The sequence below is a fragment of the Carassius auratus genome, chromosome 24 (genome assembly GCF_003368295.1).
Source record: "Carassius auratus strain Wakin chromosome 24, ASM336829v1, whole genome shotgun sequence".
In the NCBI taxonomy this organism is placed as follows: domain Eukaryota; kingdom Metazoa; phylum Chordata; class Actinopteri; order Cypriniformes; family Cyprinidae; genus Carassius; species Carassius auratus.
In genome coordinates this window covers 14361012-14388507 of record NC_039266.1, presented here as the reverse complement: position 1 = coordinate 14388507, position 27496 = coordinate 14361012, and the positions used below count along the sequence as shown (strand labels likewise).

The following is a 27496-nucleotide window of genomic DNA, read 5'->3' as shown; positions in this document are numbered from 1 at the left end:
GAAAACGAGCATTTCACCCCCCCTTTAATAAAACGAAACTGTGTTCAAAGCTCACACATAAGCACTTAAAAAAAAAAAGAAAAAAAAAAAAAAGTACATTTGTTTACTTAAAAAAAAAAAATACTTATGAATAAATTTGCACATTTTACAAATATTTTCTTTTTAAAACAGCTGTCACTTAAGATTTTAAGTGTGTGAAGTCAATTCATGTGTTCAGAATTGCTTCCCAGAATTGGAAAATGGATTTTAAATTATTTCTATATTTTAATGTTTGATTTATGTTAAAATGCAGGACAGTGTTTTTAAGTTCCACAAAACTGTGACTAAATGTTTTGCGATATTGTACACTAACTGTGATCAGTTTTTATGCATAATGCACTTAAATGTTAAACTGAGTAATAGTGTTGTTGAAATTGCACATACTACTTGAACTGGTTGTTCATAATATATTTTGTAAAAGGACAATTCATTTAATATAAAGATTTTTATAATTAAATTCTTTGCACTAGTACAAAGAAAAAAAGTGAACTTATTGTTAGTTCTATGTAATTTTGCTATGAGTTTACTGGTCTGGCCCCCTTGAGATCAGATTAAGCTGTATGCGGCCCCCAGTCCAAAAATAAGTTTGACACCCCTGGACTTAAGAAATTATGGTTGATTAACCCATTTAATCTTGGGCTGCAAAACACGTGCGAGTGGCGGTGAGTGATGGTATATAAACAAATAATTCATAATGTACAAATTAGGCTTTTAATGTGATTTAAACTTTAAATCTACATTAAAGTAGAAACTAGTGTTGTCAAAAAAAAAAACGGTACTTCGGTACCAAGTCGGTACTAAAAAAATTTAAATGTGACAGTACCAGGTTTCTTTAAGTACCGAGGTCCCGTTCAAACCCGGTTCAGCGCTATGATTTCCGCAAAGCAGAAAACGAGGACGGAATCTCAAAATCCAGTCATGGAAATGAAACTTACATTTTAATACGGACAGTCATGGAATTTGTCAGTTAGCATAAATTAATCAAATCAAATCTCCATATGGACCAGTATCTGTAAATGTTAAGCCGCAAAAGTTGTTTGAAACATGAATCAGTGTTCTGCGCGTCTCTTTGTGAATTAATGAATGGCAGAGACGTGCGGGTTTGTTTACTACATAGACTGATCGCATGACGCTTGCAGTAATTTCAGCATCTGAGCTTCAGAGTTCTCTTTCCATCAAGCGATCTAAACTTTTCAGTTCATCTCAATGGACGCACAGCGTACCTGTATTTGATGCTCTGCAAACTCGTTGTGAAGGCGCACGACTCACTGTCGCTTTACTGATAGCGCTGTTTCTCACACATGCAAAGAGAGAGAGAGAGTCTTACCACGCTGAATCGGCACGCTATATGTAAACTATTCTTTGTTGTCTTCTGTCAAAATAATGGAGTTCATTTAGAATTAATCATATTCATTTTCGAACAAGCAGAAGACATACCGGTTTCTCCGGTAGTGGGCGGAGCTAATGCGCAAGTCCCTGTTTTGATTTCAGCAAATCAGTTTGACTGAACGCAGACAACGTGATTAATATTCATGAACCCAGCAGCTCATCAATTCATAGTGCATTATGTACACATTTGTATGATAGTAGAATTAGTAGTAGTATCTTTTAATAATAATTAATATGATCTATTACTATTTTTTTTTACAGAAACCCTCAATGACCAAAAATATCTTAAGTAGAGCCCGACCGATATATCGGCCGGCCGATATTATTGGCCGATATGAGCTAATTGCATTTAAATCGGCATCGGCGTTTATAACGGCCGATGAAACATGAAAAAACAGAGTCTCATGCTTCACTCAGGTTATGAGTGTTGCATACTTTGCCCACCAGAGGGCGGTCTGCAACTCCAGAGTTGACAACAGCGCCAGAAATTCACTACAAAGAAAGCGATCAGTCTGTCGTTCGTCATGTGAAATGATTGTAGATTTAGTTCATACACTGTATATAAAAACGGTGTGGTAGTCCTAGCTAACGGTCCTATCATTATCACTTCTAAATATTCTGCAACATCACTTACAGCCGCTCATGCATTGCTATATTAGATTAGCCACAAAGCTAATACCATGTTTATCAGTGGAAGAGCACGAACGTTAATAAGAGGTCAAACTATAACGTTAGCATTTAAATTATTCCTATTCTATTGCGGTGTGTTTCCCACATAATGACCACGTAATGGTCCTTTCACACAGGACGCGGTATGCTGGGTTCAGCGTTGCCCTTCAGATACAACGCGATTTGCGCTCCGCTATGGCGTTGGCGGAGTTTAAAAAACTTTTAGCGGGAGCTCTTTCATAGTCTGTTGTTCCTCCTTTCGGTCAGCAGCAAACATGTATCTGTCCCGTTGTAAGAAGCGAGCGATAGCGCTAGTCCAGCTGATGATAATTAAGAGAGAAGCAAGGAAGAAGAGGCTACTCTCAGGTCCAGAGAACAAATTGGTGAATTCAGGCTGGTTACGTTACTCTAACGCTAATATAGCTTCCTTTTTAGCAGGCCCCTTAAATGCTTGCTATTAACTTGTTTGAAGGTGGTTCTTCTCAAAATTGACAGCGGTGTGTTCATGGCACTAACGTTAACCATTCAACTTCGAATTGATTCCGTAATCTTCCGGTAACAGTAGGCTAACTTTACGCTCGCCAGCGCATGACGATGTTTTGATTCAGATTGCACAAAGAGAAGAGGAGAATATATACGGGTCCGTTGTGAATGTGTTTGTGAGAGCAAATATAGTGTAGTTACAGTAACTACAATAGGTGCGTCAGAAATGATTAAACCAGAGGGGACATGTAAATAAATGTGAGCTGAACACGCGCTTTTTTTTTTTTTTTTTTTTTACATATTGTTTCAAAGCAGCTTTAAAGACATAACAGGAAAATGTTGAAATAATATAGTTAAATATAAGTAGGTAATACCTATTGCTTGACAAATAAAAACATATATATAAATTTCTCATTTTTGCCTATGTAGGAGATCCCTGTTTATTATAATTCTAATTCTAATGATGACATGAGTAATGATACATGGTTATATTATTAATACACATGCTTATTCTTTCTCTGTCTCTCTTTCTGCCCTACAGATACCTGAAAAAGGTGAATGCTGTAGCAGCAAAGTGTGGGACTACTTCTGCAAATACTTTAACTTTAGTATTATAATTTATTTACAGTACACACACAGACTGTTAAAACCAACTGGAAGAAAGTAGAAGTGTTAAATGTTTAAAACCAGACTGTTTGTTGATCATTAAAAAATATATACTTTTGATGTGCAATTGTTTAGTCATTGAGACCCTAATCTAAGGCTTTTTTTTTTTTACATAAATCCCTTCTGGAAAATGGTTTATACAGCCCACATACATAGAACAGGCAGATATTTTGCTATTGAATGGTGTGTAAGTGCAGTTTATAGGAAATGGGTCTAATATCCAGTTTATTTTCAAAATCAAAATATATGTCTTATAAATCGGCTATTTTCGAGTTAATATCGGCATCGGCCCCCAAAAATCCATATCGGTCGGCCTCTAATCTTAAGCATCACCACCAGTCTTAAGTTCAGTTAAAATGACAAATATGCATACATTAGGCCTAAAAGTAAATTTTTACATAAAGGCATTGTGCTAGAAATATTACTATTATTTAGTAAAATGTATGTGATATTGCTACTACTGTTGAGAAAATTTATAAAACTTTATTTTTTAAAGAAATAAATCACAAGATTTCAAAATTTCATAAATTAAAAGACAAATTAAATTTGGGTGAAACTTGTTTACTGTTTTTCATAATTATATAACTTGTAGAAAAACTTTAAACTAGAGGTGCTCCGATCACGATCGGCCGATCGTTATGCGCATCTCATCAGTAAAGCCGGTTTTCTAATCAGCGGTTAATTCCATCAGGTGCGTGATTTCACATAGAGCAGCTGTTACTACACAGAGCCGTTGTTAATAGAGAAGATGCGCAAATCACGTTAATTTTCAGCGTTTATTGGCCCATCTTCTCTGTTCACAACGGCTCTGTGTAGTAACAGCTGCTCTATGTGAAATCACGCACCTGATGGAATTAACCGCTGATTAGAAAACCGGCTTTACTGACGAGATGCGCATTAACGATCGGCCGATCGTGATCGGAGCACCCCTACTTTAAACACAATTGTAAATAAGTATAAAGAATGGCATTCGTTTTATTTTTAGTGCTAAAAAGTTTTTTTTTTTTTTTTTAAAGTAGCAGAATTTTTGTGTTTTGCTTTGGTACCGAGAACCGTGGATTTTCACTGGTATCGGTACCGAATAAGGAAATTTTGGTACCGTGACAACACTAATACCGCTTCCATAGGTACCAGTGCTCTATTGGCACCGGGTTTCGGTACCCAACCCTAGTGGACACACAGATTTAATCATCAGTAGGGGTCTAAACATTTTATCCATTGTTATTAAGGACGTAGCACTATCTGATCACTTCTGTATTTTCTTTGATATTTAATCTCTGCTACCACTGAATCTAGATCTTTCTCTGTCAGAAAGAGATGCATTAACGAGAACACTCTAGTGTGTTATTTATGGAGGCTTTATCTTTAACAAAACATTTCTATAGACCCTGTTGATCTTCTCCTTGATTCCTTTAACTCAAAAGTTTAGAATGTAATTGATGATATTGCTCCAATAATATTCAATAAGAAAACAAACAGACACAAATCATCTTGGAGAAAATCAACAGCAGTACAGAGTATGAAAAGACAATGTAGAAAAACTGAGCGGATGTGGCGGAAGACAAAATTAGAAATTCACTTTAACATCTATAAAGACTAGCCACAGCTTGACAAATATTCTTCTCAAACCTTATAAATAATAACTTAAACAACACTCACACTCTTTATGCTACTGTTAAGAGACTAAACTCAAATGGATACCTGGACAATTTTCAATATGGTTTCCCGCTTCACAGCACAGAGACAGCACTAATTAAGATAATAAATTATATTTGCTTAAATTCTGATTCTTGCAAAATATCAGTGCTGGTATTACTAGATCTCAGTGCTGCATTTGACAGTATTGATCATAACATACTTCTACAGTGACTGGAAAACTGGGTCTGGCTTTCTGGGATGGTACTCAATTGGTTAGGGTCATACTTAGAAGAGAGAAGTTATTATGTGAGTATAGGAGAGCATAAGTCTAAGTGGACATCCATGACATGCAGAGTCCCACAAGGCTCGATTCTAGCACCGCTCTTGTTTAGCCTGTATATGCTCCCACTAAGTCAAATAATGAGAAAGATTCAAATTGCCGATCACAGCTATGCTGATGATACCCAGATTTACCTAGCCTTATTGCAAAATGACTACAGCCCCATTGACTCCATCTGCCAACGCATTGATGAAATTAACAGCTGGATATGCCAGAACTTTCTTCGGTTAAACAAGGAAAAAACAATGCATTGAAGACATTGCATTTAAAAACAAAGATGATGTTCTCAAGGTGAATGCATACCTTGACACTAGGGGTCAAACAACCAAAAATCAAGTCAGGAATCTTGGAGTGATTCTGGAGACAGACCCTAATTTCAGTAGTCATGTCAAAGCAGTAGGGATGCACCGATCATGATTTTTCATGGCCAATTCCGATACCGATTTTTTTTACAAGCAAACTGGCCGATTCCGATACCGATTTCCGATTTATTTATTTTTTTATCTTTTAAGCAACAAACAAGAAAGAAGGAAAGTATGCATAAACAAGATATTTGGCATTTAATAGGCCAAACTTGCTTTTGGCTATTGAAAACAATAACCGTAACCATCTGAAATTAAAGGCAGTTACTGCACAATAAGTAGCCTACATTCAATACAAAGTAGCCTACATTCAATACAAACATAGATGGTACAGACATCAGCATTTAGCTTTTGTTTTTGAATTGGGTTGAATCTACAGAGAACTGGCCTTAAATTTAAAGATTAACTGTAACCATGTGAAATTAAAGGCAATAACTGCATAGTTCTACAGTCCAAACGACACAATCAACACACATTCAATAAGATGTTTCTTAATCAGCATTCAGTATTTTAGTTTTTAAATTTGGTTTAAAAAAAAAAGCTCTTTACCAGTGAGACTAAATAAAAGTATGCTATATAAATACATTTTCCAAAATGTTAAAATCAAATAATGTTGGCGCGAATAAAACAAAGATGCGAAGTGTTTCATTCATCCAATAAAAAAAAAATTAGGGTAATGATTCACATCTATATTTTTTTACTTGAGCCAGTGAAAAGTAAATAACTTATTGTCTCAAGTAAAAAAAAAAAAAAAAAAAAATATATATATATATATATATATATATATATAAATATATATATATATATATAGATGTGAATCATTACCCTAAAATGTTTTAATTGGATGAATGAAACTTTTTTTCAGTGTACTACAGCAGGTGATTTTTAAATTAAATTAAGTCTATGTAATTTTGAGGTAAAATAAAAAAAATAATCATCCTAATTCAGAACTGACGTTTATTTCTGGCTTTTCAAACGTGTATGCAAGTCCTAATTAAAAAGAAAATAAAATAAATAATAATCAGTTTTGTCACAGTTTAGTCCGTTTCGTTTCTCATCCAACACGTGAGAAGTTGAGCTGAACATCTCTTCACGGTCTACTGTAGTCTGTGCACGCGAGCGAACTTCCGGGAAAAATTGGGCGGAAAAAAAAAGACCAAAAACCGGCCGATTGCCGATCGCGTATTTTAAGCAAAAACCGTCCGGTTCCGATTTATGGCCGGTCAACCGGTGCATCCCTACAAAGCAGTAACTAATCAGCATACTATCATTTAAAAACATTGCAAGAATTAGATGTTTAGTTTCCAGTCAAGACTTGGAGAAACTAGTTCATGCCTTTATCGCCAGCAGGGTGGACTATTGTAACGGACTTCTCACCGGCCTTCCCAAGAAGACCATTAGACAGCTGCAGCTCATCCAGAAACACTGCAGCCGGGATTCTGACAAGACCCAGAAAATCTGAACATATCACACCAGTCCTCAGGTCCTTACACTGGCTTCCATATACATTTAGGATTGATTTTAAAGTACTTTTACTTGTCTATAAGGTCACTCAATGACCTAGGACCAAAATACATACAATAACACAATGCAGATATGCTCACTGAATATAAACAGACCACTCAGATCATTAGGATCAAGTCAGTTAGAAAAACCAAGGATTCACACAAAACAAGGGGAATCTGCTTTTAGTTATTATGCTGCCCGCAGTTGGAACCAGCCTCCAGAAGAGATAAGATGTGCTAAAACATTAGCCACTTTTAAATCTAGTCTCAAAACTCATCTGTTTAGCTGTGCATTTATTAAATGAGCACTATGGGATGTCTGAACTGACTACACTATATTTTATATATTGCACTGTATTTTATGTAAAATAACTTTCTATTTTTAAACATTAAGTAAATTTTTTAATCATTTTCAACGTTTTTAAATTGCTTGTTTTATTTTTGTGATTATTTCTCTTCATGATTTTTTTTTTTTACCTTTATGTAAAGCACTTTGAATTACCATTGTGTACAAAATGTGCTATATAAATAAACTTGCCTTGCCTTTATTTTACAAGAGCACAAATCTTCTGTTTTTAATTGTGAGTGTGCACAAATAAAAGTAAACACTTTTGCGGATTATATCTTACTCCAATAAGGTTTTATTTTTATTTATTTTTGTGTCTCAGCTGTTCGATCACACTGGTGCCTCACTATGGAGGTAAATCAGTAGCTAAACTTAAGAGGTTGAAAATATGAATGTGAGAACTTATTAGGGCTGGACGATTATGGCCTTTATATCAAAACCTCGACGAATTGAACATTTTACCTTGATTGCGATTAATGAATGATTATTTTTTCTGTTTTGTTTTTTGCCCTAATAGTTCACGGACAAGGTTTGTACTGTAAATATGATTGACTATTAAAGGTGAGATATCAGTGATCTGGCATCATAGCTCACTATCAGCAGTTATTTTATCTATGTTCGTAACATTTCTTACTAGGGTTGGGTATCGTTTTAATTTTATCGATTCTGATTCTGCTTATCGATTCCGATTCTTATCGATTCCTAGTTTCTATTCCAATAAGATAAAAAAAAAATCCAATATAAAAAATAAAAAATTGTCAAACATTTAGAAGTCAAACATGTATTGTCTTTTTACAAAGCATTCTGTTGCAGCTGAATAACATGAGTAAAAATCAGCAGCCTACAAAACACTGCCAAAAGGAATTTTGCCTATGCTTTAAAAAAAAATACCATTGCAAAAACAACTACATTAATAAAATTTCAAATATTAAAGTGTTAAAGACAAGTAAACGGTCAGTAATAAGACAGGAACAAACAAATCAATTAGCAATATCAAAAATGAATACAACTAAACAAAATTTCAGGTACAGAAACTAAAAGTCGATGCTTAAACGACACATTGTGTAGCCCTAGCCTAGTTCCTTAAAAAGTAGAAAAATATGCTATAAGTTTTGAGATTCTAAGTTACTTCAGTAATAAATCACAGGACAGTGCTGACAACTAGTTTCTGCGTTTCTCTGTGCGCGTGATCTTCACAGCTACTGTTTATATGAGTGTTCATGCCACAATGCAGCTGCACGAACATGGTTGCTCGATATAATACACATCCGATCGTCTAATCCCTTGAATGTCCAAACCATAAAACAAATACAACTGACAAAGTTTAGTGAAGAAGCAAGGCTCACCGCTCGCACACCATCACTGCGTGTTGAACCAGCGTTCACCTCCATGTTTTGCTTATATGCCACTGACTGGAGAGAAGGCTCATGAGGCTACACACGCGCTACTGTGCATTTAAGGGGGAAGTATTAACAGGATTTAAAAAACGGTTTTGGTTCGGTTTTGATTACTATTCGATTTACCGTCCAGCCCTAGAACTTATATTAATTTTTGTATCCGTAATTTGAAATTTACAGCTCTGATGTGAAAAGCTGAATCTTTCGAGCTGCACACACCAAAACACCCATGTTTTTAATTGGCAGTTGTAGATTAATAGTCAAAAATGTGTAATGATATTCAAACAAAGAAAATAATGAAGACATTTTACCGGTTGATGCCCCACCAATGAACAATGAAACTGATACATGGATATGTTATTTGTAAAACACTGCAAACCATTTTCACTGAATAGCTTTTACAGGATTTTAAGACACTAGATTAATCTTGTCATTCAGGTATTATCTGGTAGACAAATAATGCAACATCTTTAATATGTATATCCCACTGCATATCGCTGTACCAGAGTTGCAGCATAGCTTTGTTGTTTCTATTATTTTTATGTTTTGTAAAAATAATTTAAACTATTTTACTGGGTTAAATTCCTAATTTGCTTGTCAGTAATAAACTTTTTTTTTTTTTCAATTTGCCTCTTTGCACCGAAATTTAAAAACAAAATACTATACTTATTGTAATATAAATAAGCATATTAGAAAATGTTATTTTAAATGGTCATTCATCGATCATAATTATTCTGCATATTATTTAGTATCATAATATCTTCAAATGAACTAAACAGAACTGAGATAAAATGTAGAGTTGAGTAAAATAGAGTTATTTTATTGGTTAAAAGTTACACTTAATGTGTTTGGTCACATTTGACTGCCAAGGAGTATGGGAACGTAATGCTGTTTCATTCCCCAGAATAAAATGCTATTGTAAAGCATAATCAGCATAGTAATCCATGCACAATCAATGCACATTATGTGTTAATTACTAGAAATCACTGCAGATAGTGAAACTGCTGTCTGTCCCGATTAATCCCATTTAAAAATATTGACAGCACGATTTGTTTAGTACTATTAAGGCTGAAATGATTAGTCGACATTGTAGACAATAAAAAAATTGTCTACAAATATTTTTGTTGTTGAGTAGTCGTTTGATTTAATTTGACCTAATTTAGAGCCTGCAGTAATGCGATTTGACCAGTGTGGCGCTGTAGCGCAAGACTGTGACGAAACTTTTTTTTTTTTTTGTAAAGTGGAACTTGCATACACGTTTGAAAAGCCAGAAGTAAACGACAGTTGATTATTTTTATTTTACCTTAAAATTACATCGACTCAATTTTATTTAAAAATCACCTGCTGTAGCACTGAGAAAAAGTCTTTCATTCATCCAATTAAAAAAATTTAGGGTAATGATTCACATCTATATTTTTTTACTTGAGAGAATAGTTATTTATTTTTCATTGGCTCAAGTGAAAAGAATGTAGATGTGAATCATCACACAAATTTTTTTTTTTTTATTGGATGAATGAAAACACTTTGCATCTTTGTTTTATTCGCACCAACATTATTTGATTTTAACATTTTGGAATAATCTATTTATATAGCATACTTTTATTTAGTCTGTAAATAAAGACACTGGTAAAGATCTTTTTTATTTAAAACCAAATTTAAAAACTAAAATACTGAATGCTGATCAAGAAACATCTTATTGAATGTGTGTTGATTGTGTTGTTTGGATTGTAGAACTATGCTGTTATTGCCTTTAATTTCACATGGTTACAGTTAATCTTTCAATTTAAGGCCAGTTCTCTGTAGTTTCAACCCAATTCAAAAACAAAAGCTAAATGCTGATGTCTGTAATGTAGCTGTTAATTTCAGATGGTTGCAGTTATTGTTTCCAATAGCCAAAAGCCAGTTTGGCCTATTAAATACCAAATAAACATCTTGTTTATGCACACTTTCCTTCTTTCTTGTTTGTTGCTTAAAGATAACAATAAATAAAAAAAATCGGAAATTGGTATCGGAATCGGCCAGTTTGTTTGTAAAAAATCGGTATCTGAATCGGCCATGAAAAATCATGATCGGTGCATCCCTAGTTAAAATGTATACCGGTGTTATCGTGGACAGTATATGGTGCATCCCTACTCAGAAGTGCTGCAGGTGCACGACAGTTTGACAATGGATGAATCCAGGTTCTGTTGTTCTGCATGCTGCCCCTGCACATGTTAAAATGAACCTATGAAAATATTTGTTTCTATTTTTAAAACATCTCGAACATACTTATTTTGATATTCTGATCTCATCAGTAAGTGGTTAATGTTTGGATAACCAGAGTAAAATTGACCGATAAAAAAATTTAACCGAAATGAGCATAGCATAGTTCATAGCAGTATTCCTCATGCTGTCTAACCTGCGTCTCAGGGGTGATCTACTTCGTCTTCTGGGTGACGAGCGATACTGTCGCCGTGGTGATAAAGACCGACGTCTGAGTGGTGAGCGGCTCACTCTGCGCCGCGATGGACTCGTTTCTCGTGATCTCCCAGCACCATCCACTCGATGACGATTCCTAAGACACATGAAGCATTTGTCTGATAAATTATTCTAGGACATTTTTGTAACCAACAGTTTTAAGCATGTGCACAGAACAACAATTCACCTTAAATAGTCCAATCTTAGTTTAAGTCTACTATACTGACGCTAAGCAGTTTATCACACAGGAAACATGTTGCACCGGTATATTAAGCTCCACCTGTGATAATAAATGCCCTGCAACCTATTAAGATGAAAAATTACAAATATTTAAAAAAGGCATATGACCCTACAATCTCAGAATTGTCATGTAGGACAGGCTGTTTCAAGACATTATAGACCAAGCAATATAAATGAAAGCTAATTTTAGGCTCCTTCAATGGCACAATCAGGGAAATAACCATAGAGCGGGTAGTTATTTAACTTGATATCTAAAAACAGCTCTGATTTCTCTCGCCACAACCCCTAGAGCTAAACAAAAAACTCTGATCTCTGACTGCACTTTTGCCACCAACCCGTTCAGCCAACTATGAAAATATAACTGTAACTTTGTAGCCTTTTCAAATGACTTCACTGCAACCACTCAAACTATGCTCTGCTGTATCCTCTTGACCCGTCATATTCTTGTTTAATTTCTTAAAAAAGAAATTCTTTAACACACACACAAAAGTACATTAGGATTATAGAATCAAAAAGTTATCAAATATTATTCATATTCATTTAAATCATTTAACATAAATAAATAAATCAAATTCATTTTAATATTGACTCATTTTCAAAGTACTTTAATAGTATTTCTAATTTCATAAATCCATAAAAATATAAATTAAACTGCTGTATGTTTACCTTTTTATTATATTTATGTCTTTAAATATCTATCCATCTATGCATCAAAAACTCCAAATTGGTCAATCTTTAGTTATAATTTTTTACTTCACTCTGTTGATTTCTTTCAAGAAAGTGCCACTAGTGTCACCAAAGATAACCTCAATAATGTTGGTATACAAACAAGTTTCCCAAACACTTATTTGCTACTAGCAAACAAAAAATAGCCCTACCCCAAACTCATATCCCTGATCACCTTTTACCGTGTCGAACTAGTTGGGATGCTTGAAGGCTGCTGTATCCAAACCTGTTCCTGGAGGGCCACTGTCCTGCAGTTTTGCCCAAACCCTAATTAAACTTACCTGAACCAGCTAAACAAGGTCTTCACTCACAAGAAATGTCCAGATGTGTCGGAACTGGGTAAAGCTAAAGTCCAAGAGCAGCCCTGCTTAATGTGAAAGTTCACCCAAAAAATAAAATCCTGTTATAATTTTTACCCTCATGTTTTTCCAAACCTGTATGACTGACTTTTCTTCTGTGGAACATAAAAGATGCTCCAAATAAAACTGGATCCTACAGACTTGTATGAAAGTTATTCAAAATATCTTCTGTATGCTACAGAAAAAGTTATAGAGGTTTGGAACAACATGAGAGTAAATAAATGATGAAAAAATGTTAAATTAATTATTTTTTATTGGTGCGTTTATGTGTACCTGGAGGGGGATTCTCTCCGGTGCTCATTTGAGCGACTTTGTCCTCTGCTGACTGGTGACTTGTTTCTAGATGGCGAGTGGCTCATTTTGGAACTCCGGTCAGCAGAATTTGATGGGGGCCGGTTGGGCTGGTGGTCCCTATGGTGAGGGGAGGAACTTCTTTGACATTGAGGGCTAAGAACTCGACGTTGATGAGGAGACCGGTTCTCTTTCCCAGATGATCTGTCTTTGGACGGAGAGTTTCCAACCCTCTCCGAGCGACCTAGCCGAACATCTTTAGAGTGAGATTGTTGATCTCGTGACCAGTTCTTGCGTCCTCGTGAGTCTGATCCCTGTGCAACTTGTTCCCGCTTCTCATCTATATGGGGAGAACGCTGATCAGAACGTCCCTTCTGGTCTGTCTTTCTCTCTGCAGAGTGTCTTCTTGTAGACGGGGACTGGGATTTCCTCAAATGCTCCCTGGATTTGTCCCTGCTCCTGGAGCGTTTTTTCTCTTTGGACTTGCTACACTGCTTAACAGTCTCTTTCACAATTTTGGTAATTCGTTCAAGTTTAGCATCCCTACCAACTCGAGAGAGAGAGTGACTGCTTGGTTTGCTGGTGTCCGTTGAGTCCCGTCTGGATCTAACACCCCTGCTTCTCTGGTCCCTAGGGGAGCGGGTTCTGCTCCCACTGGTTCTTTGACGTTGCTCCCCATTACGTGCCCCCTGTTCCTCTTCATCCTTTTCTGAGCCAGAATTGTAACCTTGTAGAATCAGACCCATTCCTGACTGAACCTTCCCCTCCATCAGCTGGTTGTCCAGCTCAGCTTTAATCAGTGCTCTTTGTTTCTCCAGGTCTTCAAGAAGTGCCTTGTCATCCAGGGTTGCACTGACCAGTGATGGAGATCCATCCTCAGCCCTCCTGTTGATGGCCCCAGATGGTGAGGAGCATGGCTCCTCTTTGTGCCTGTGCTTCTTATGCTTGTGTCTATGTTTCCGTTTGTGGTCCTTATCTTCCCCAGATGCATGTCTGTGTTTTTTGTGCTTGCTACGGTGTTTGTGTTTCTTTTTCTTGTGTTTGCTGCGATGTTTGGAACCGCTGTCCTGCTTCTCTCCATTCACCTCTGCTTCTTCCTCACCCTCCTCTTCATCATTTCCAGACATGTAACCATTTTCATTATCATTGCCACTCTTCTCTGGACTCTCTAAATCATCTGACCTGTAAAGATCAATGACACAAACACATTAACATCCACCAGTAAAACCTAATGTAAAAAGAAACAAGGGTCACGTTTCATTTTATTTTATTGCTCATCACAGACATTTTTTTATTGTTTCTTTTTGTGCTAATTTAGGCACCAAATAACATTCAGAGGTTTTATGTTTTTCCAAGGCAACACAGTGTTCTCCACAAGGCACAAATACTGACCATACAACTCAACAAAAAATGGATCTAGGTAGGTAACGTTATATTAATGTGCTTAGGGACTATGATGACTAATTAGGTTACTTTTATGATCTAACTGACATAAGAATTTTGTATACTACAATTAATCGAGCGTGTTGGTCGTCACTTGAAGACTATGAAGACGAATAAGTACTTTACTAAGAAGCTAACGTTAACCAAATAAAATTTTTAAACACACAGGGAGTGTTATACCACAGTTCGATGATTTTAAAACTAAAGAGTTCACAAAACCAACGAAAATCACCTCTAACAATTGGACCTTGACAACTAGCTCCTTGTATAAGAACATTTAGCATTAGCACGCTAACAGTAACGTTAGCCGAGCAGAAAAATAGATAGATATGAAAACGACAAAACCCTGGCCGAATCAGTTCCCTTTCTCTAAAACACCCTTATCCAAGCTCTAAAATGCGTTGTTGATGCTGTCATTTAACGAAGGTGTTCATACCCGTTATTAAGCCTCTTGCTCCGTAAATCCATTACCACGTCTGCCATTTTGTTTCAGCAGCGGCCCGCCGTGTTCTTCTTCTGCAGTGAGATTATGAGGAGATCCAGAGCGAAGCGTGCGCTCTCTAGTGCCTGCATTAACAACATCGGATAATTTATTTAAAGGCATTCGGCAAATTCTGTAAGTGGTCGCGACTCTCAGAAAAAAATAAAAACGCTCTGCTTGCGTTCTTTATTATTTTTCTATTGGATCTACTTTATATGTAAAAGAAGAACACCAAAAACACCTCCCCCCAAAGAAAAAGTCAGACCAGGGATGGGCAGTATTTCAGATACATGTATTTAAAACTTTAACACAACACTATTTTGTATTTTAAAGCCTTTGGGGAAAAAGTCTAATGTAATTTGTATTTAAATACATTTAAGATGAGTATTTTTGGATTTTCAAAATACTCAAAATACTTTGAGCCAGTCAACCTCTTTATCAGGGTGCTGTTTTCATTCAGTAGTGTAAAAGACTTGTTGAAAACTATCAAACATCTTTGTACCATGGCTTAATCTGGTCCAGTGTGTCTAGTTTCATAGGAGTCACAGCATACTGGGTTCATAATGACGCATTAGAACACCAGTCTGTCACATTGGCTTTTAATGATGGTGATAAAACATAATAAAAGTTAAAAATCAGTTTTTATTTTAATTTATTTTTTTAATTTCCTACAGGGCAGGGGAAGGGAAGAGGTATATAAAATTAAAACTAAAGTTTCTAAGCAGTTGCACACATCTAAATGCTTTTTGGCATTCAGAATAAGCCCAGAATGTAAATCCCGTGGCAAAACATAGAAACAAAATAGAGACATCATTAGCATAGCTGCTGATCCAACAAAGTAAAATTAGTTTAACCCAAGCTAATGAATAAAAATGCACATTTGATCAGATGCAACTACACTCACAAGAGTAATGATCATTTATAACTGATACGGAACTTAATAGGTAGACAGTGCAGAGACTGTGAAATTGGGGTAATATGATCATATTTCCTTGACCTCGTAAGGACTATTTTTTGCATTTTGGACTACCTGTAGCTTGTTTATTGACGAAGCAGAAGCCACCTAGAAGTGCATTACAATAGTCAAGTCTAGAGGTCATAAATGCATGAACTAGCTTTTCTGCACAAGAAACAGATAACATGTTTCGTAGCTTGGCAATGTTCTAAGATGGAACAATGCAGTTTTTGTAACATTGGAAATATGATTTTCAAAAGACAAATTGCTGTCTAATATAACACTCAGATTTCTGACTGTAGAGGAAGTAAAAGTACATCCATCTAGTTGCAGATTGTAATCTACAAGATTCTGTGTAGTGTTATTTGGTCCAATAATTAATATCTCTGTCCTATCCGAATTTAATTTGAGAAAATTATTTGTAATCCAATCTTTTACATTTTTAACACATTCTGTTAGCCTAGATAATTGATAAGTTTCATCTGGTCTCGTTGAGATATATAGCTGAGTATCATCAGCATAACAGTGGAAGCTAATTACGTATTTTCTAATAATATTACCAAGGGGCAACATGTAAATTGAAAATAGAAGGGGACCTAGGACGGATCCTTGTGGCACTCCATATTTTACTGATGATAAATGAGATGACACCCCATTTAAGTAAACAAAATGGTAGCGATCGGACAGGTAGGATCTAAACCATCTTAGAGCCTGTCCTTGAATATCTGTATAGTTTTGTAATCTAATGTCAAGATCTATGATGTCGAACGCAGCACTAAGATCAAGTAAGACTAGAAATGAGATGCAGCCTTGTTCTGACGCAAGGAGCAGGTAATTTTAATTTTAAAGGGGTCATGAAATGAGAAACCAAATTTGCCTTGATCTTTTGGAATATAAGAGGTCTTTGTACCATTAAAACGTCCTGCAAGTTTCATAGCTTAAGACGTCCTCCCCATTATAAACGAGCCATTTATTTAATCAAGCTCTAAATACAGCTCGTTCTGGATCCATGGTAAGAAGTGACGTCACGGTGCGAAGTGACGTTCCAACCATTTGCATATGACCGCCTCCAGCACAAGACAACTACGCTCATTTCGGATCGTTGTCGAGCCGCGCGCCTCACAAGTATTCAGTCGACGGACAGCGAGTGGGTCTGTGTACAGGAAAATTACAATGCCACGCAGATGTGCTGTTCCTGGCTGTGGACAAACAACATCTTTGAATACGCTGCCGAAAGATCCTGACGTCAGGGAAAAATGGATGCAGTTTATTTGTATAAGAGAATCTTGAAAATATGTCGCCTTTCTAGTAGGCCTACATGTAATAGAAGATTAAAAATGTTGCCTTATCAATGCTGCATCTTCAAATATGGCCTGTGCATGCATTTTTGTCCGCAGTACACCCTATCATTTCATTGAAATTAGGTAAATAATGTTGAACTGTTAGCATATTAAACTATAGAATAATTATGCAACAATAAACCGTTTTCAAGTGTCTCGGGTTACAATTTTTTTATTAATTCAAAATAGTTTCACTTTCCATGTGGACACGGGCTGATCCAGTCTTCGTTGTTGTGGTGATGGTTCATTTTCCTCTGATTCCTCATCTGATTCCGGCTCAAACATATAAGGTTTTATCATTGCAAGAGCCATCGCTTCGAATGCATCACTCGCTACTAAACAGTTACGCTTGTCGGTACACGATCCGTTCCACCTGCACGATCCGTTCTGCGCATGCGCGTAACTACGTAGACGAAAACCTCACTGTTTTCCTACACTATCGGTACCTACTAAAACACTTGACGGCAAGGCGGCACAACTTGCGGCATATTTGTGTAACGTTAGTTTTATTGTGTTTAACATTTAACAGCGGGTCTAGTTTGATGCTTTTAAATGTAGCTTTACGCTATGCATTCTGTTTTCTTTTTATTTATTATATTAGTTAAAATCCCATGCTACGTGTACTGTGTTAACCTAACTGAGACTTGCACTTATATATCATTGCTCTTTTTGTTGTTTTTGATTGCTTCCACTGTCTTCATCTGTAAGTCACTTTGGATAAAAGCGTCTGCTAAATTAATAAATGTAAATGTACTATGTGTTTACGTGGTTGCCAATCCAAAATAATAAAGGATTTGCGAGTCGTTACATGAAAATACATGATCACTTTCCTCCATACTTTGCGATTCATTGCTGGTATTAGGCTTAATTTACTTAACTTGCCGTGTTTTGGTCTGAGGCCAGTAGTATTGTCAAAGGCCGTTTGTGTAGTTTATTTATTTATTTAAAGCTGCTAATCCAACTGGCGTCATTCTACCATCTCATCTGTCAGTTAAATAAAATAACTGCTCTTGAGCCCTTTGTCAATTTAATCAAACTGAATAAGCTTCTTTTAGCACTAAAAATCTTTTATCTGCACTTTGTTCACTTCACTGATTTACACTCGATCTGCCTTGTGCCGCTTTATTTAACTTGATTTTTAATTTTATTATGTCTTTTTTACATTCCCTTATTGTATAGTTGTATCTACATTTTATATTTGACCTAGATTTTTAGGCTGTACTGTTAATAATATCTGTATGCACCGGGGGTCTTCGATTCTCTGTATGTATGTACTGTACATGTGGAAGAATTGACAATAAAGCAGACTTGACTAATAGTTAACCTTTAAGTTAGTAATTTTGTATTAGTATGGGTCTATATAGACATATATATATATATATATATATATATATATATATATATATATATATATATATATATATATATATATATATATCGAAGTGAGGGAAATAATCCCTTCAATGTTGTTTACAGAAGACAACAAAGAACATAATGCATTTCTGCCAAGACTATCTGCACTTACATGAAGAAAGAACTACAAACAAGTGTGGGGAAACGTTATATAGTATTTCAAACTGACAATGGAAATGACTTGAAAGAAGCATGTGTGCACACAGACGTTTTATTTAACAGTAAAAATGATCTCTGGCTTTCTCTCTCACACACAAACACTCTCACCCTCTCTCACACACACAGACTCTCTCTCTCTCTCTCTCTCTCTCTCTCCCAACCACTCTCTCTCACACTCTCCCTCTCACACATACACACACACTCTCTCTCTCTCTCACAAACACACTCTCTCTCTCTCTCTCTCTCTCTCTCTCTCACACACACACTCTCCTACCCTTCCTCTCTCTCTCCCCCTCTCTCCCACACACACTCTCTCTCCCACACACACACACACACACTCTCCTACCCTTCCTCTCGCTCTCTCTCTCTCTCACACACACACACACACACACTCTCTCCCCCACTCTCTCACACACACTCTCTCTCTCTCTCTCACACACACACTCTCCTACCCTTCCTCTCTCTCCCACACACACACACACTCTCCTACCCTTCCTCTCTCTCCCCCTCTCTCCCAAACACACTCTCTCTCCCCCTCTCCCACACACACACACTCTCCTACCCTTCCTCTCGCTCTCTCTCTCACACACACACACACACACACACACACACTCTCTCCCCCTCTCTCTCTCTCCCCCTCTCACACACACACACACTCTCTCTCTCTCCCCCTCTATCTCTCTCTCTCACACACACACTTCCTTTCTCACACACACACTCACACAGAGTGTGGGTCACTGTGCAGGCCAACTCCAGCATTTACTCTCAGGTTGAGGGTGTCTTTGCAAATAATCTTAAATGTTTCCATGTCCTTGATTTTTTCAAAAATGAATGTGAAGGGCTCCATAGCATGGCACTGCATTGACTCCAGCACCCTCCATGCTTCCCTTCGGTCATCATGATCCATGAACATGTATGTTGGCTCTTGCATCTGGCCAGTGAAAAGCCCAACACTGCTCCTCACAATGTATTCTGCCTCGTACATGTGTTTCAATGTGAGGGGCAGCTCCTCCACTTCTACCTGTTCCTCCTATGATAAAATAAAATATAAAAAATTAAGACTACACTACAACATAAGATGTTTTGGGTCTTTCAAAAGGGGCCTAAAGACATCTTTTCAGCCTAAATTAAATAGTTATTATGAGTTAAGGTTTGTATATTATTATTGTATTTTCATTTAAACCATAACATGCACAAAGTAAATAGCCTACATGTAGGTCTCACATAATTAGAATATTATGGAAGATTGTCAATTTCAATAATTCAAATGTAAAACATGAATCTCATACATTATACAGATTTATTAGACACTGTGTGAAATATTTCTATTAGGTGTGTTAATTTAGATTACTACAGCTTATATCTAAATAGAACTCAAAATCAGTAGCTCACAAAATTAGAATATCACACAACCAATAAAAAACAAAAATTTTAATACAGAAATTAGGAAGTTTTCCCTGAACTCTGTCAACACGACTCGCTGTCAGCAGTCTGCCTTCATCCAGAAACAGCTCAGATAACATGACAGCAGTGTTCATCACGGCACAGAATAACAAAATACATCCATAAGAACCCGTTTGTTATTTAATATACATAAATTAAAACAGTGGACAGTATAGGAGTTCATCATTTGTGCTCTGCTGCATTAGGCTATGTGTGAATAATCAGAAAATAAAAACTGCATGTAGAAGTGAAGAGGTTTGCTCCAGTCATGTAAACATCTTACTGCGATTAACTCCTTACTCTGATCATTGGAAAGAATCGCATTATTGGTGTACATCTGACCCACCTTGACTTGAACTGTTTGTTATGATCTTCTATTTTTGAATATATCATATGATGTAAATTTGCAGCCATTCGTGAGACCTTCTTCTTTAACACCGTATCCACTAACCCGTCAACCAAATATTGCCTAACGGCATCTTAAAGGGCAAACTTCACATTTCTTCCGCTGAACTCCATTTTCTTTCGCTGTGAGGGAATTCGCTGTACAAATTTGCGCATGCGTGGAACGGATCGTGCAGCGTCGTAAATCGTCACAAAACAGAATTATCATTTGCGCATGTGCGTTTTCTAAAGAGTCTACTACGCATGCGCAGAACGAATCGTGCAGGTGGACGGATCGTGTACCGACAATAGGGCTGGGAATCACTGGGTACTTCACGATACGATACGATACGCGACACATTGCTCACGATATGATAATATCACGATATGGCGATAATCAATATATTATCAGTAATAACTCACAATATATCATGTTTTAAGAAATAAGAAGTTTTTTTTTAATTAGTAAAATGAGTCTCCATTTATTTATTTTTGGATGAAACAAAAACAAGTTGTGACTTAGTTGCAACAAAACAGTCACAGACACTATTTTAGTGTAACATTGCTGCAATCAGTAGTAATACTATGTCTTCGACAAACGGTGACACCATTTGGGTGCAAAACAGCTGTAAGGCTGAGGACAGATTCAGTGTAAACAATACTATATGATTGTCCTTCATAAACATGAACAGTGACACTATTAAGTGCAAGAAACATAAACCTTTGGGCTACTGCTTTCAAATAAAAAATAAAATATATCAGGGATAAAGTACATCTAAAATGTACCTAACTTAAAGTGCATTCAAAAATAAACATTTTTCAGAACAAAATAGAAAACAGCTTCATGTGATGCGTTTTATATGTTCATATTTTTCTTGAGAAAGAGGAGTTGGTCAGCATGTTCAGGAGTGAGTGAACTTCTTTGGGCACTGATAATATCTCCTGCAGTTGAAAAGACCCTCTCAGCTGCTACACTGGTCCCAGGAATACACAAATGCATATGGGCCAGCTTGGAAAGGAGAGGGAACACATGTTGCTGAGATTTCCACCACAACAGTGGATCTTCAGTGAGAGGCAGAGAAGGAGCATCTTGATATTGTTTTATCTCCTTCTCTGCAATTGAGGTTGCTGATGTAGAGACATAAGAGGTCTTCTTGAAGGTCTGACCAAGAAGATCAACAAGTGCAGACTTTCTTTTTTTTGCTGTGCAGGTCTCCTCTTCCTCTAAATCCCCCTGAACATCACCACAAGGCACTGGATCATCCTCTTTTAAAGCTGCAGCTTTTGACTGTAGTTTTGCATAAGTGTCTTGCACTTCTTCAGGTGACAGAAATAAAAGGGATTTAAATCTAGGGTCCAGGGCTGAGGACATGCGTAGGAGATCTTTTTCCACCTCTGATTGATATCTCTTTGAAAGGTCTTGATTGATGGCTCCCTTAATCTCTCGAACCAGAGGGGAATCTTCTTCAGTGCTGGTTGTGTCTCGCAGCAGTTGGGCATGAAGAGGAGCAACCACTGAAATGGTGGGATTCTTTTCCTCACACATGATATTTGTTGCCACAAGCATTGGTCTAAATGCTTCCACCATCTCTTCAGCACTTGAGATGTCATTCTCTGTCAGAGCACAGTCAGTCACATTCTTTCTCACCTTAAGAAAAAAAAAAGAAAAATACAATTTATTAATAAAATGTATATAATTAGTGTTCTTTATTTTAAAGCAAATAAAGCATGAACTGTATGATGTAATCTAATGTTTTTATTTGGAGTTTATATATACAGTATATACCTATTTAATATGTATAAAGTATTTATTCATTGTTTATTCATTGTATCAAGCAAGTTTATATCATATGAATTAGTATTTATTTACAAACTTATTAATTGTACACGATAAATTATTCACATTTATTACACATATAGATTACAACTTCTACATTGCAAACGTTTCTTACCTCTGGTGATAAGAGGGCAGCACAGACAGCTGGCTGTTGCTCAAGAAACCTGGAGATCATCTCATAGGCACTATTCCAACGAACAGGCATGTCCGTGATGAGCTTGTGAAGGGGGAGGCCAAGGAGTTCCTGGTTTCTTTTCAGTGCTTCTGCTCCAGTTGTGCTTCGATGAAAGAATGTTGAGATCCTCCTAACTTTGACAAGTACCTTGGTAACAGCAGCTATTTTCAGCGCACGTTGGGATGCAAGATTTAAAACATGAGCAAAACATCTAACATGTTGGTATCCTGTCAATTCCATTGCTACACGCATGTTTGATGCGTTGTCGGTGACAACCACTGGCTTCTTAGCGTCAAGATTCCACTCCCCCACTGCGGCTTTCAGTACATCGGCAATGTGTGTCCCAGTGTGCGTTTCGTGCATTGCTCGGGTTTGCAGGACATATGACTTAATTTCCCAGTCTTCGTTTATAAAATGTACAGTGACCGTTATGTAGGACTCTGTGGCTCTCGATGTCCATCCGTCACACGTGAGCCCTACTCTTTCTGCCGACTCGAGTGCCGACCCAACTTTAGCCCTGGTCTGGTCATAAAGTGCCGGAATCATTTTTTCAGCAAAATATTTCCGAGAGGGAATTTCAAAGCGTGGCTCTAAGATATTCATTAAAAAGCAGAACCCTTCGTTCTCCACCTCGCTGTACGGACGGAGCCCTTTACACATGTAAACAGCGATCCCATTTGTGATTGACTTTGCCCTAGCAGAACAAGGTGGTAGCTTTGCCTGGAAAAGGGTGTTTACGCCGGGGTGTGTCGGCTTTGAGCCAGCACCAACCACGGCTTTCTCACAGAGCTCCGGGTGATGCCGCGAGAGGTGGCTGTGCATGTTGGTCGTGTTTCCCGTGTAGCGGACTTTTGCAAAGCAGTTCTTGCATATTGTGTAGTCCTTTTCTAGCTTTGCCCCGTCAGCACTGTTATAAAATCCAAAGTAAGTCCACACTTTGGATTTAAATGTTGCTGGAGCGTCCTTTAACTTCTTGCCCTCACTTCTAATTTTCTCGCTTGACTCCGCCATTTCAAGTGTGTGTACGTCTTCTTTTACGCTCACAACACAACAGACAAACTCGCATCGCGCGCCCCCTATCTACTTCTGGAGAAGGGTCAAGGCATAATGAATACTAATAGAGCGTTTTATAACGGCTTTTAAGATCGATACTTGGCAAGAGCGCATCGAGAATCGATCGCGGGAGAAAATATCGCGATAAATTGCCATATCGATATTTTGGCGCACCCCTAACCGACAACGCTCAATCCGCAAATGTTCCGTCAAATGTCGTTAGCCAATCATAACAGTGGGCGTTAACACTGAACTCTTAAAGGGGAAACAACCCAAAACAGACTGTTTGAATCAAAGGATGAGAAACAGGGTGGGAAAATGTCATAATTCACTACATTTTAAAAGTTTTTTTTTTTTAACTATAGTAATACTATAATTGCACCTAGGGGACCATAATAATAAAATAAAAAAACCCATGTCATGACCCCTTTAACAAGTGCAGTTTCTGTGCTATGGTGGGGCCTGAAACCTGACATTCTTCATACAGATCATTTTTATGCAGGAAGGTGCTCAATTGAGCAGACACAACTTTTTCTAAAATTTTAGACATAAATGGAAGATTTGAAATAGGCCTATAATTTGCCGGTACATTAGGATCTAGTTTTGGTTTCTTAATAAGAGGCTTGATAACCCCCAGCTTGAATGGTTTTGGGACATGACCTAAAGATGATGACGAGTTAATGATATTGAGAAGCAGTTCTTTGGCTACAGGTAACAACTCTTTCAGTAATTTAGTGGGTACAGAATCTAATAAACATGTTGTTGGTTTAGATACAGTGATAAGTTTATTTAGCTCTTCCTGTCCTATAGTTGTAAAGAACTGCAGTTTATCTTTGGGTGCGATGGATGAAACTGAAGTGTTAGACGCTGTAGAATCTACATTCGCTATTGTATTTCTAATGTTATCTATTTTATCAGTGAAGAAATTCATAAATTCATTACTATTTAACGTTGGTGGAATGTTTGAATCAGGTGGCGTCTGGTAATTTGTTAATTTAGCCACTGTGCTAAATAAAAACCTTGGATTGTTTTGGTTATTTTCAATGAGTTTGTGTATATGCTCTGCCCTAGCAGTTTTTAGAGCCTGTCTATAGCTGGACATACTGTTTTTTTCTAATTAATTTTTTTCAAATTAAATTTGATTCGATATGATTCTGTATTCTTTAAGTGCATTCACGGGATTATTTTAATACTTCCCCTAAATTCAGGGGCACAGCAGCCTTTATGGTTACAGAATCATAGGTTAGAAAAAAAAAAAAAAAAAAAAAAAACCTTTGGTGCATTGTTAGATGCTAGTTTAATGATGCTATGGCATGACATGACATATGTAAAAATGTATTTAGGCCAAGATAAAAAAAAAAAAAAAAAAAACTTTAAAAGTATAATGCATAGGCTAACATTTTGCCACACCAAGTCACGTTGAGCTTTATTGTCATTCTGGCACATGTGTGGACATACAGTGGGACGAAATGTCATGCCACACAGGACCATGGTGATGCATGAATACAGACATACAACAATAAAGTAAAACAGGCTTTTGACGGTTTTGACTATAAATATACTATATAAAAATATTTACCTATACATAAACTAAAAAATACAAACTATACAAATGCTTCACATAAAAACTGTACCTAGACACAACTAATCTACTGATACATTTGACTATAAATATACTTTATATAAAGGTTTGCCTATACATAAAGTAAAAAAAAATACATACTATACGAATACTTCACATAATATTGTACATGTGCAAAGAGAAACAACATAAGTCAAGCAGCTGACTGGGAAACAGTGCAAGATGATTTGTAGTGCATGAGCATGTAAACACATATATTACTCATCTGTCTTTTTTTTGGATTATGTACACACAGCAGTGTGTGTGAAAAGTGTCTAGTGCACATATAGAAGAGTGTGTTACTACAGGTCATTCTTACAGGTCCACTCACCTGTCAGTAGCACACTTCAAATTGCACAAAAAGAGAGAGAGAGAGAGTTTCAGACAGTTTTTCTGTTGGGGTTGGGGGGGGGGTGGGTAGAGGTGAGATGGTCCATGTTACAGGAGGTGTGGGTCGGGGGGGGGGGGGTGGGGGGGGTGGAGTTCAGGGCTCTCATAGCCTGGGGCAAAAGGCTATTGATCAGTCTGGCGGAGCTGGCTCTGATGCTCCGGTAGGAACTGAAAGAGACTGTGGGAGGGATGGGTGGGGTCCTTCATGATACTGTTGGCTTTGCTGGAACATTGTGTAAGGAAAATGTCCAGGATTGAGGGGAGAGGGGCACCGATGATCTTTGCAGCTATGTTCTCTGTCATCTGGAGTGTCTTGCGGTCTGCTACACTACAGTTCCCATACCAGACGGTGATACAGCTGGACAGCACACTCTCAATGATTCCCTAGTAGAATGTGGTGAGAATGGGTGGAGGGAGACTTGCTCGTTTCAGCTGATAAAGAAATTGTAGTCACTGTTGTGCCTTCTTGGAGAGTGACATGGTGTTGGTAGTCCACATGAGATCCTGCACCCCCAGGAATTTAGTGCTGCTATCTCCACAGTCGAGCTGTCGATGGTCAGTGGGGGTGGGTTGGTCAACAGAGTTTTCCCAAAGTCCACCACAATCTCCTTTGTCTTACTCACATAACTCTGCATGTAATAACCTATAACGCTGTCTAAGACTTGATGGCTACTCTGTCAGTTCTTTTTCATCAGTTAGGAACCTAAGTGTGCTATTTGATTGCAATCTTTCCTTAGAAATCCATGTTTCTGGCCTTTGTAAAACTGCAATTTTCCATCTAAAAATATTTCTAAATTACGGCCTATTCTCTTAATGTCAAATGCAGAAATGTTAATCCATGCGTTTATGACCTCAAAGTTAGATTATTGTCATGCTTTATTGGGTTGTTGTTCTGCACGCTTAAGAATCAAACTCCAGTTAGTCCAAAATGCAGCAGCTAGAGTTCTTACTAGAACCAGGAAGTATAACCATATTACCCCGGTTCTGTCAACAATGCACTAGCTTCCTATAAATTTTTTTATAGATTTTAAAATCTTGCTTATTACTTTTAAAGCCCTGAATGGTTTAGCACCTCAGTATTTGAACAAGCTCTTGTTACATTATAGTCCTCCATGTCCGATGCATTTTCAAAATTTAGGCAAATTGATAATACCTAGACTATCAAAATCAACCTTAGACGGCAGAACCTTTTCCTATTTAGCGCCTAAACGCTGGAATAACCTACCTAACATTGTTCGTAAGGCAGACACACTCTTGCAGTTTAAATCTAGACCAATCTCCTTAACCTGACTTACACATATGCTAACTAATATGCTTCTAACATCTAAATCTGTTAAAGGATCTTTAGGCTGCAATAATTAGGTAAACCGAAACCGGGAACACTTCCCATAACACCCAATGTACTTGCTAAATTGTTTGAAGAATGGCATCTACGCTAATATTAGTCTGTTTCTTTCTTATTTCGATGTCATTTCTGCTAGTCTGTATCCAGATCAGAAGGTCACTGCAGTCACCCGGATCCAGTACGTATCCAGCCCAGATGCTGGATGGTGGACCTCTACAGCCCTGAAAATGAAAGTGAAAGTTGTGACATTTGCCAAGTTAGCCTCGGAATTTGCTCTGCATTTAACCCATCCAAGTGCACCCACACAACAGTAAGAAGTGAACACACACCCGGAGCAGTGGGCAGCTATAGATCCAGCACCTGGGAAGCAACTGGGGGTTCAGTGCCTTGCTCAAGGGCACTTTAGCCATGGGTATTGAGGGTGGAAGAGAGCACAGTTCATTAACTCCCTCCCACCTACAACTCCTGCCAGCACAGAGTCTTAAACCGGCGACCTTCTGGTAACTAGTCCAGCTCTCTAACCATTAGGCCACAGCTGCCCCCCCTTTTT

General features: G+C 37.3%; 2 protein-coding genes across 2 annotated transcripts in view; both read right to left on the bottom strand.

Annotated features, from left to right (window-relative positions):
• The window catches only part of prpf4bb (pre-mRNA processing factor 4Bb), a 47974-nt gene extending 33040 nt beyond the window's left edge, over window positions 1-14934 (bottom strand). Inside the window, exons 1-3 of the mRNA XM_026201161.1 lie at window positions 14787-14934; window positions 12890-14089; window positions 11233-11388 (exon numbers count right to left, since the gene is read on the bottom strand). Of these exons, the coding sequence (XP_026056946.1) occupies window positions 11233-11388; window positions 12890-14089; window positions 14787-14833 (1403 nt within the window). The 5' untranslated portion in view covers window positions 14834-14934. The remainder of the gene's footprint in view (window positions 1-11232; window positions 11389-12889; window positions 14090-14786) is intronic.
• A 5903-nt stretch (window positions 14935-20837) lies between these two features.
• LOC113042354 (zinc finger BED domain-containing protein 1) lies at window positions 20838-23933 on the bottom strand. The gene is made up of 2 exons (XM_026201160.1): window positions 22478-23933; window positions 20838-22173 (listed from the first exon to the last, which is right to left on the bottom strand). The coding sequence occupies exons 1-2, from the start codon at window positions 23546-23548 to the stop codon at window positions 21382-21384; spliced, it is 1863 nt and encodes a 620-aa protein (XP_026056945.1). The 5' UTR covers window positions 23549-23933; the 3' UTR covers window positions 20838-21381.
• Window positions 23934-27496: the final 3563 nt, after the last annotated feature.

Excerpts from the sequence above, each read along its gene's own strand:
- LOC113042354 (XM_026201160.1), bottom strand. The coding sequence starts at position 23,548 with ATGGCGGAGTCAAGCGAGAAAATTAGAAGTGAGGGCAAGAAGTTAAAG. Across the intron at positions 22,174-22,477 it reads CTGCCCTCTTATCACCAGAG|GTGAGAAAGAATGTGACTGA; the intron begins GTAAGAAACGTT and ends TTTTTTCTTAAG.